This window comes from Argopecten irradians, chromosome 12 (assembly GCF_041381155.1).
Source record: "Argopecten irradians isolate NY chromosome 12, Ai_NY, whole genome shotgun sequence".
NCBI lineage: Eukaryota > Metazoa > Mollusca > Bivalvia > Pectinida > Pectinidae > Argopecten > Argopecten irradians.
Genome location: NC_091145.1, coordinates 42127858 through 42140221, shown reverse-complemented (window position 1 = coordinate 42140221; position 12364 = coordinate 42127858). Strand labels below are relative to the sequence as shown.

The 12364-nt window shown below is 35.1% G+C and overlaps 1 protein-coding gene across 3 annotated transcripts in view; it reads left to right on the top strand.

The window, feature by feature from the left end:
* The window catches only part of LOC138335895 (origin recognition complex subunit 5-like), a 38001-nt gene extending 35746 nt beyond the window's left edge, over window positions 1-2255 (top strand). For all 3 annotated transcript variants that reach the window (XM_069285078.1, XM_069285076.1, XM_069285077.1), the window contains one exon: window positions 992-2255. In XM_069285078.1, coding sequence (XP_069141179.1) covers window positions 992-1037 — 46 coding nt within the window. In that variant the 3' untranslated portion in view covers window positions 1038-2255. The remainder of the gene's footprint in view (window positions 1-991) is intronic.
* The last annotated feature ends 10109 nt before the right edge of the window (window positions 2256-12364 follow it).

Sequence of the window (12364 nt, the reverse complement as noted above, 5' to 3'; positions counted from 1 at the left end):
TATTAACTAGTAACCAATGTACCTGGTGATATATGTTACCTAGTGACCAATGTACAAGGTATTATATATTACCTAGTGACCAATGTACCAGGTGATATATGTTACCAAGTGACTAATGTACAATGTACCATGTGATATATGTTACCTAGCAACCAATGTACCAGGTGATATATGTTACCTAGTTACCAATGTACCAGGTGATTTATTTTACATAGTAACCAATGTACCAGGTGATATTTGTTACATAGTAACAAATGTACCAGGTGATATATGTTACCTAGTAACCAATGTACCAGGTGATATATGTTACCTAGCAACCAATGTACCAGGTGATATATGTTACCAAGTAACCAATGTACCAGGTGATATATGTTACCAAGTTAAAAATGTACTAGGTGATATATGTTACCTAGCAACCAATGTACCAGCTTATATATGTTACCAAGTTACCAATGTACCAGGTGATATATGTTACCAAATAACCAATGTACCAGGTGACCTGTGTTACCTAGCAACCAATGTACCAGATCATCTGTGTTACCTAGTAACCAATGTACCAGGTGATATATGTTACCAAGTAACCAATATACCAGGTGATATATGTTACCTAGCAACCAATGTATCAGGTGACCTGTGTTACCTAGTAACCAATGTACAAGGTGATATTGTTACCAAGTAACCAATGTACCAGGTGATATATGTTACCTAGCAACCAATGTATCAGGTGACCTGTGTTATTAAGTAACCAATGTACCAGGTAACCTGTGTTACCTAGTAACCAATGTACCAGATGATCTTAACTTTTGAAAAGTGGGAAAAGTGAGATAAATAGTTTAAAATGTATTTCTATCATATAAAAATCCTGTGTTCTGTTACATCTGAATTTGTCTGAAAATAAGTGAGTAGTGATTTTGGGAAGATTAGAAATATATGGAGTATAGAATAAATTGTATAAATAATTACATTAACATTTTGTTATGATTTGTTCCAGAACTGTGGGATTTGATGTCGTGAGGTATTTATACGACTTTGTGTAGACTGTTGTTAACCACCAGATGGAGTTGCTGTAGTTACTAGGGATACACTAGAACTAGTCATCTCTCAAAGGAAAGATTTCGAAATGAGGGATGGACCAGGTATAAAAACAAGGGATGGACCAGGTATAAAAACAAGGGATGGACCAGGTATAAAAACAAGGGATTGACCAGGTATAAAAACAAGTGATGGACCAGGTATAAAAAATGCATGTTATTGCTCTACCCAGACGGTATTTAATTTAAACCAAATATTATGCCATCAAGTGATTTGATGTTGTGTAAATTGGACAAAGACTAATGTGATATAAAATCAATAGCCTCAATTTTGCATGTTCTCGAAAACAAGCAAAACTACTTTTGTATATTTATATACATTTATTTAGGTATATTTCTGCAATTTTAAAGCAAATTTACTAACTTATGTATATTGTGGTGAGTGATCATGATATTTCAATGGCAAAATAAAAACCTGATATGGTATTCTGGAGATATCTACACTTGTGACAATGGTATTCTGTAGATATCTACACTGGTGACAATATGGTATTCTGGAGATATCTACACTGGTGACAATATGGTATTCTGGAGATATCTACACTGGTGACAATATGGTATTCTGGAGATATCTACACTGGTGACAATATGGTATTCTGGAGATATCTACACTGGTGACAATATGGTATTCTGGAGATATCTACACTGGTGACAATATGGTATTCTGGAGATATCTACACTAGTGACAATATGGTATTCTGGAGATATCTACACTAGTGACAATATGGTATTCTGGAGATATCTACACTGGTGACAATATGGTATTCTGGAGATATCTACACTAGTGACAGTATGGTATTCTGGAGATATCTACACTAGTGACAATATGGTATTCTGGAGATATCTACACTGGTGACAATATGGTATTCTGGAGATATCTACACTGGTGACAATATGGTATTCTGGAGATATCTACACTGGTGACAATATGGTATTCTGGAGATATCTACACTGGTGACAATATGGTATTCTGGAGATATCTACACTGTTGACAATATGGTATTCTGGAGATATCTACACTGGTGACAATGTGGTATTCTGGAGATATCTACACTGGTGACAATATGGTATTCTGGAGATATCTACACTGGTGACAATGTGGTATTCTGGAGATATCTACACTGGTGACAATGTGGTATTCTGGAGATATCTACACTGGTGACAATGTGGTATTCTGGAGATATCTACACTGGTGACAATATGGTATTCTGGAGATATCTACACTGGTGACTGTATGGTTATTCTGGAGATATCAGTATGGTATTCTGGAGATATCTACACTGTGACAATATTCTGGTATCTACACTGGTGACAATAGGGTATTCTGGAGATATCTACACTGGTGACAATATGGTATTCTGGAGATATCTACACTGGTGACAATATGGTATTCTGGAGATATCTACACTGGTGACAATATGGTAGATATCTACACTGGTGACAATATGGTATTCTGGAGATATCTACACTGGTGACAAAATATGGTATTCTGGAGATATCTACACTGACAGTATATTCTGGAGATATCTGGTGACAATATGGTATTCTGGAGATATCTACACTGGTGACAATATGGTATTCTGGAGATATCTACACTGGTGACAATATGGTATTCTGGAGATATCTACACTGGTGACAATATGGTATTCTGGAGATATCTACACTGGTGACAATATGGTATTCTGGAGATATCTACACTGGTGACAATATGGTATTCTGGAGATATCTACACTGGTGACAATATGGTATTTGGAGATATCTACACTGGTGACAATATGGTATTCTGGAGATATCTACACTGGTGACAATATGGTATTCTGGAGATATCTACACTGGTGACAATATGGTATTCTGGAGATATCTACACTGGTGACAGTATGGTATTCTGGAGATATCTACACTGGTGACAATATGGTATTCTGGAGATATCTACACTGGTGACAATATGGTATTCTGGAGATATCTACACTGGTGACAATATGGTATTCTGGAGATATCTACACTGGTGACAATATGGTATTCTGGAGATATCTACACTGGTGACAATATGGTATTCTGGAGATATCTACACTGGTGACAATATGGTATTCTGAAGATATCTACACTGGTGACAATATGGTATTCTGGAGATATCTACACTGGTGACAATATGGTATTCTGGAGATATCTACACTGGTGACAATATGGTATTCTGGAGATATCTACACTGGTGACAATATGGTATTCTGGAGATATCTACACTGGTGACAATGTGGTATTCTGGAGATATCTACACTGGTGACAATATGGTATTCTGAAGATATCTACAAACAGAATAATATTGATAGCCCGAACACTTTACTCTGTATACCATTATTATGTTTATAAACCTTAATTATTCAATGCTGTGAAATAAAATGTACGTAATAGGTAATTGTTTTGTTGCTTTGGTCTTTATGATATAGTAGTCTTTAATAAGATGCTGTTACTGAAAACATTGTGGCTGGAATTTTAGGGATCTTTGTTCATGGAAAAAAAAGACACCCAGAGATGTGATATTACACCTTAGAATTTTAGGGATCTTTGTTCATGGAAAAAAAGATAGCCAGAGATGTGATATTACACCTTGGAATTTTAGGGATCTTTGTTCATGGAAAAAAAGATAGCCAGAGATGTGATATTACACCTTTAGCATGCTGTGTTACAGGACAGCCATGTACATGTTTGTATATTCAAATGAATGACATTGACCCTCATCTAACGTCACAGGGGCCAAGTGTTGTAAAATCTTTAGACAATATTTTATCAATAACTATTGTGTATGAAGACCTGACTGTAGGTCTGTTGTATACAAAAATGAAGGTTAAACGTTCATTCAAGGTCTCTGGATGCAAACAGGCTGAAATCTTTATAAAGATGCTCCATCGCTGACAAATGATATTGTCGCACTATCAAAAACAGGTGCAGACTAATTAGTGTTTTTCTTCAGTTACAAAAGTTACTTACTTTACACCATTACCACCATTGAAAAGTTTGAGCTTCTGATTATACTTCAAGATAAAAATATTAAAAGTAAGTAATTGCATCCTGAAAAAAATTCTGTAGCACTATGTCCTATATGAAAGCAAGTAATAATTGCACATATTCAATTTTTTTTTTATTTTATATTACTTTTTGTGTTAATTAGACACATATACATAATGATTGATCAGTTATTGTTCAAAAAATGATTATCGTTTATGCTCTGTCTGCGGTGGAACATCTTTATATACTGTATAACATTCATGGCTAATTTCTTTTGTGGTTTGGAACTTTTAGATAATCTCATGGGTAGAAATACTTGCTTTGCCAGATTGATAATAATATTATGTAACATATAATTCCTAGTCTTTATATTCATGGTTCTATAGCAGCCACAAAAACAACAAAAGTCTATACACCACAAAAACGTCATGTTGTATAGTATCTTCTTTTGACATGTTATTTAGTATCTTCCTTTGACATGTTATATAGTATCTTCTTTTGACATGTTATATAGTATCTTCTTTTGACATGTTATATAGTATCTTCTTTTGACATGTTATATAGTATCTTCTTTTGACATGTTATATAGTATCTTCTTTTGACATGTTATATAGTATCTTCTTTTGACATGTTATATAGTATCTTCTTTTGACATGTTATATAGTATCTTCTTTTGACATGTTATATAGTATCTTTTGACATGTTATATAGTATCTTCTTTTGACATGTTATATAGTATCTTCTTTTGACATGTTATATAGTATCTTCTTTTGACATGTTATATAGTATCTTTTGACATGTTATATAGTATCTTTTGACATGTTATATAGTATCTTCTTTTGACATGTTATATAGTATCTTCTTTTGACATGTTATATAGTATCTTCTTTTGACATGTTATATAGTATTCTTCTTTTGACATGTTATATAGTATCTTCTTTTGACATGTTATATAGTATCTTCTTTTGACATGTTATATAGTATCTTCTTTTGACATGTTATATAGTATCTTCTTTTGACATGTTATATAGTATCTTCTTTTGACATGTTATATAGTATCTTTTTGACATGTTATATAGTATCTTCTTTGACATGTTATATAGTATCTTCTTTTGACATGTTATATAGTATCTTCTTTTGACATGTTATATAGTATCTTCTTTTGACATGTTATATAGTATCTTCTTTTGACATGTTATATAGTATCTTCTTTTGACATGTTATATAGTATCTTCTTTTGACATGTTATATAGTATCTTCTTTTGACATGTTATATAGTATCTTTTGACATGTTATATAGTACATTGTATCTTCTTATGACATGTTATATAGTATCTTCTTTTGACATCGTATATAGTATCTTCTTTTGACATGTTATAGTATCTTTTGACATGTATCTTCTTTTGACATGTTATATAGTATCTTCTTTGACATGTTATATAGTATCTTCTTTTGACATGTTATATAGTATCTTCTTTTGACATGTTATATAGTATCTTCTTGACATGTTATATAGTATCTTCTTTGACATGTTATATAGTATTCTTTTGACATGTTATATAGTATCTTTTGACATTATATAGATCTTTTTGACATGTTATATAGTATCTTCTTTGACATGTTATATAGTATCTTCTTTTGACATGTTATATAGTATCTTTGACATGTTATATAGTATCTTTGACATGTTATAGTATCTTTTGACATGTTATATAGTATCTTCTTTTGACATGTTATATAGTATCTTCTTTTGACATGTTATATAGTATCTTCTTTTGACATGTTATATAGTATCTTTTTGACATGTTATATAGTATCTTCTTTTGACATGTTATATAGTATCTTCTTTGACATGTTATATAGTATCTTCTTTTGACTTTGACATGTTATATAGTATCTTTTTTGACATGTTATATTAGTATCTTCTTTTGACATGTTGTATAGTATCTTTTGACATGTTATATAGTATCTTTTGACATGTTATATAGTATCTTCTTACGACATGTTATATAGTATCTTTTGACATGTTATATAGTATCTTCTTTTGACATGTTATATAGTATCTTCTTATGACATGTTATATAGTATCTTCTTTTGACATGTTATATAGTATCTTCTTATGACATGTTATATAGTATCTTCTTTTGACATGTTATATAGTATCTTCTTTTGACATGTTATATAGTATCTTCTTTTGACATGTTGTATAGTATCTTTTGACATGGTATATAGTATCTTTTGACATTCTATATAGTACCTTCTTTTGACATGTTATATAGTATCTTCTTACGACATGTTATATAGTATCTTTTGACATGTTATATAGTATCTTCTTACGACATGTTATATAGTATCTTTTGACATGTTATATAGTATCTTCTTTTGACATGTTATATAGTATCTTCTTATGACATGTTATATAGTATCTTCTTTTGACATGTTATATAGTATCTTTTGACATGTTATATAGTATCTTCTTTTGACATGTTATATAGTATCTTCTTTTGACATGTTATATAGTATCTTCTTGACATTCTATATAGTACCTTCTTTTGACATGTTATATAGTATCTTCTTACGACATGTTATATAGTATCTTTTGACATGTTATATAGTACATTGTATCTTCTTATGACATGTTATATAGTATCTTCTTACGACATGTTATATAGTATCTTTTGACATGTTATATAGTATCTTTTGACATTCTATATAGTACCTTCTTTTGACATGTTATATAGTATCTTCTTACGACATGTTATATAGTATCTTTTGACATGTTATATAGTACATTGTATCTTCTTTTGACATGTTATATAGTATCTTCTTACGACATGTTATATAGTATCTTTTGACATGTTATATAGTACATTGTATCTTCTTATGACATGTTATATAGTATCTTCTTACGACATGTTATATAGTATCTTCTTTTGACATGTTATATAGTATCTTCTTTTGACATGTTATATAGTATCTTCTTTTGACATGTTATATAGTATCTTCTTATGACATGTTATATAGTATCTTTTGACATGTTATATAGTATCTTCTTTAGAGAAGCCACTAGACCAGAGAAGCCACTAGACCCTGAACGGCTCCAGAGAAGTAGCTAGACTCTGTAACGACCTGGAGATGCTGAAAAAAGGAATAGAATATATAAGACTAGCTAGACCCTCAACGATATGAGAGAAGCTGTATATGCTAGCTAGACCCCCAACGATATGAGAGAAGCTGGAACATACTGTCATAGATATATATACTATTGAATTATATTGGGGGAAAATTCCCCAAGAATTTAATGCCAACCGAATTAAATCTTAATATTAATAAAAGTACTAAAGACAGAGTGAGTAACCCAATTAACAGAAGAGGAAGAATATATGAATAAATCTGAAATCATGACAAGAAAAAGAAATACAAATAAAACAAGCAATTGATGATGTAAGCAAAGACAATCCGATAGTAATAAAAGAAAATGCGATGGTGCTGAAGGGGATGGTGGGTGGGTTAGCCTACACATTCGCCATTTTGCAACGAAAACTATGCTATGGGGTTCCAACAACCCCAACAAGGGATCCCCCAAATGAACGCTGATTGGTCAATCAGCGCATCCCTAATTTACATGTAACATATGTGAAACATTTGATCTACATATACATATACCCGTAAGCAATGATACATAAGCCACCTAAACAAACTAAAAAACAATTACAAATAAACAAACAAAACAATTGCACAAAATGTTAATAAAATAATTGAAGCAGAAGTTCATGTTGTATATAAACTATAATTTAATATAAATATCAAATTATCATTTTATATACAACAAACACTCAAGAGAACAGTTTACCTGTTTATTACACTACAGTTAAAACTACAATTTGGCGTATCAGGGGCTACTCACTCATATCCATATAATAAACTTATATATAATTACAACCTAAATATTTAAACGATGAATTACGAGGCTCTGAGGTGTCAGAGCCGGGACTTGAGCAAGACTCCAAGGATACAGAGAAGCCACTAGACCCTGAACGGCTCCAGAGAAGTAGCTAGACTCTGTAACGACCTGGAGATGCTGAAAAAAGGAATAGAATATACAAGACTAGCTAGACCCCCAACGATATGAGAGAAGCTGTATATGCTAGCTAGACCCCCAACGATATGAGAGAAGCTGTATATGCTAGCTAGACCCCCAACGATATGAGAGAAGCTGGAGCATACTGTCATAGATATATATACTATTGAATTATATTGGGGGAAAATTCCCCAAGAATTTAATGCCAAAATCGAACAAAATGTGTTGATTTCTGAGTATACTGATAGCAATACATAGTGAGAGCCCCCAATACAATACAATATAATATTACTTAAGATGATTCGAGAAAATTCTCAAGGTTGTGAAATTCTAATTACATTAAAGGGAAGAGGGGGAGGGGGGGGGGGGTGTGGGGCTTCAAATAAAAAGGAGTCAAAAGGACATCTGTAACTGCGCTCTGCGAATAGTAACTGGCTCCGTACGGATATACCGGATGAAACAGTCAGATGACCAACGGCCCAAGGTTTGAATGACATGATCTTCGACCCCTGCTGCAGCAGCTGAGGTACTAGCGCCGATTCGAAATGAATGACCATTAAATGACCCATTATCCAAACCAACACGGGTTAAGCACTCCTTTAAATGACCAATAAAGGTATGACGCATTAGCGGTCTGGATGAGTGCACTTGATCTAAAAACAAAGGTGAAGAAGGGTCAGCGTCTGATGAATTTCGTAACATCAAATATCTATGCATGGTAGACACAGGATTTAAAAGATCATTTTCAAAAACATTAATATCAACACCTTTACCAAATGGGTCAGTCTTAGACAAACGTAAGGAAAGAGTAAAACAAGACAAATCAGGTGATACATGAACATCACATAGGCGAATAAAATTTGAATCCCATAAAGATTTACATGTGAATTCACCGCATCTTAGAAAACCATAAAAAGCTGTCTTAAAAATACATAACAACATAAGATCTGTGAAAGGTTCAAACATTCCATGAAAGGCAATAGCATTACACATTTTAGACAAAACTGAGAAAGTAATTGGAAGACGTTTTGATGCAATGTTCACTTGAGATCTCTTAATCGCGCGAAGTATATAGGCCAGTCTTAGTGTATTGGCGGTAGGGTCACCAAATTTCTGTTTAATATAGTGAAAACGTACACCAGCCAGATACAGTTTGATTGTTTCATATTTTAAGTGTAACGTACGCTGGCAATGTGTTACGAACAAGATAAGCAAGTCTTCATTGATCTGAGGCAAAAAGTTTTTAGGAAAACCAATTCCTTGCATCAACACAAAAGTCAAAAAACAATTAAGTCCTGACTGGTAAGTAGCTTGAGTACTACGACTTAGTGCTGAGTCCCACAGGAGATCCACATCGTCATTCAAGTCATGGACAGCGATTCCAGGGGAAGACACGGAACAGGCAGTCTGTCTGCTTGCGGAGCCAGCCGTCGAAAACGATGCATCTGTGAACGAGAGAGAGCGTCAGCTAAGTTATTGTCAGACCCCGGAATGTGTATGGCATGTACAACAAAATTGTTCATAGCTGAATGATAAGTAAGCGTACGCATTAATCTCATAATGCTTTTTATCTTAGACCTTCCTTTCGAAATTATGTCAACAGTAGCCATATTGTCACAATGAAACAAAATCCGTTTCTTAGCCCACTGATGCCCCCATAACACACAGGACATAACGATAGGGTACAGTTCAAACAAGGCCATAGAAGGTTCATGTTGTTTAAGCTCTTCAGGAAAATCTCCCTTAAACCATTGATTCCTATAGATCCCACCGAAGGCTTCATTAGTAGCATCCGTATACAAATGGAGATCAGCAGAAGTAGTCACGTGATCGTCTAAGAAGAATGAAACACCATTCCAATGTCGTAGAAAAAGGGCCCACATACTAAGGTCGGAACGACATTCCTCGGTAAGCCTAATACGAAAATGAAGCTCACGCACAGTAGTTGACATGGAAATAAGGTGAGAGACAAAAGATCGTCCTGGCTTTACACATCTCGTGGCAAAGTTCATATGTCCTAATAAACTAAGTAACTCGCGCTTAGTGTAGGATTTTTTGCAAGCGAAGGACTCTAATACATCAACAATACGTGCTACTTTGTTAGGTGGTAGCCTTGTTTCCATACGCTGTGAGTCCAAAAACACTCCCAAATACTCTATATCAGTCACCGGCCCCACGGTTTTATGGGCACCAATAGGAATGTTCAAATCTCTAAACAAATCTATAAATCTATTCATAGTGTCGGATGCATTCACAAACGCTGGTTCGATAACAAGAAAGTCGTCTAGCAAATGTAGGATGTGTCGGATGTGATATTTGTTCTGAGCGATCCAGCAAATAGCACGAGAGAGATTATCGAACAGTTTAGGACTGGAACGACTTCCGAAGACTAAACGAGTGAAAAAGAAATATTTTCCTTCCCACTTAATACCATGGTAAGGCCAAAATACTGGTTTGATCGGTAACAATTTGAAAGCGTCCGTAATGTCTGTTTTCATAAGCCAAGCATTTTCACCCAAGTCCTTGATGAGTTTAATAGCATCATCTATAGTAGTGTATTTCAATGAGCAAGTAATCTTATCGATAAGACTGTTAAGACTAGGATTATTACAGTCTTTATGAGGCGCTGACATGTCAACTATGAGTCTTTTCTTTTTAGAGTATTTATGCTCCGAAAGGCCTATAGGATTAATACGATAACTATCGAATGGAATGTTATCAAACGGCCCTAACAAATAACCACGTTCAAGTTCTTTTCCAACTAAATCTGTTACCGCGCTCGGATCCATCATAGCTGACTTTAGATTTTTACACTCATAAGAATTGCTAGGTAAAGTTTGGAAACCTGTGTCGAAGCCCTCAGATAACCCTGTAGTTAATAAGTTAACAAAATCTTTATCGGGATGACCAGTGAAAGCAGATTTTAAAGCTGTGATGTTAACCGGTGTGCTTGCTCTGCAGGAATCTAAGTAATTCATCTTTTCTGTTTTTGAGTTCGGTCCTGTCCTAAAGGGCACACAGAATTGGAATGACCCCCTTTGCATGTTAGACAAAGATGGGAATAATGGCATGTAGGCAGACTGCACCCGAAGTGGCTGTTGAAATTGTTGCACAATTCGCGACCTTCATGATACACTTTAGGACGACCGTGTCCATCTACATTAGGGCTGTTGTTCATGTTCTTCTTAGCATTAGTCTTTACTTTACCACTCTGACGTTGCATTTCAAAAATACTGTTGGGACAGAAACCTGTGGCATGTTGCTGACTGTCACATAATTCACAAGTGCGTGGCCGTTGATTTGCAAATATATTGCAGAACAACACATTGTCTCTGATGGACCAGTCAATGGGCTTGTTGTTATAACGTAGATGAGCCGCTGCTCTAGCCGAAAATTGTCGGTGATATTCATAGAAACCAGCTGAATATCTAGTTCCCATTTCTACAATGTCACGCTCATATAAATCTAGTTCTACTCGGCGAGCTGGGTACGTAGAGCACATGACCTGCTTATAAACTCCAAAGGCCAAAATGAACTCGTTTAGTGTCAAATTCCTAGAAAGTCTTATATCAGGCTTATCAATGGTTTGGCCATGCGAGTCGCTATTTCCAACGAAATATGGGATTAAGAGTGTGGCCAGGTTAACATCTCTGCCGGTGATAATGTGTTGTCTTAACGTCGGCGAAATAGTCTCAACTAAAGGAAGCGACTCGGAAGCGTAACCAAACCGAGTACGTTTATGGGTAGAGTTTCTCACCTTGGTTATTGTCGGTGGCTTCCAATCCCTTATACGCCGAATCTAAAGTAAATTCTTGCGATGACACAGGTTGGGGGAGGGGCTCTGTTATTGTAGCAGTACTCGCGACCGGCACATGAGTACTAGTTGAGCCACGCGCTGTTTGGTGTTCACTACCAGCTGCTGCTGCATGACGTTGGTTCTGTCGCTCAACCCGATTCTCAAGACGTAGGTAGCTGTCTTGTAAGGACGCCACACTTTCCGAAAGAGAAGTTACCATTGTGATAAGAGTTTCAACTCTGTTCGTTTGTTGTTGTTGTCGCGGCACTTCCGCGCCGCCATCTTGTCCCGTTGCATCCTGGGATGCCGCAACTCTCCTCTGAGGCACGAAGGGAGGAACGGACCCCGTTTCCGACTGTCTCGCTTCGCGTAACTTCCTTGCCAAAACCATTC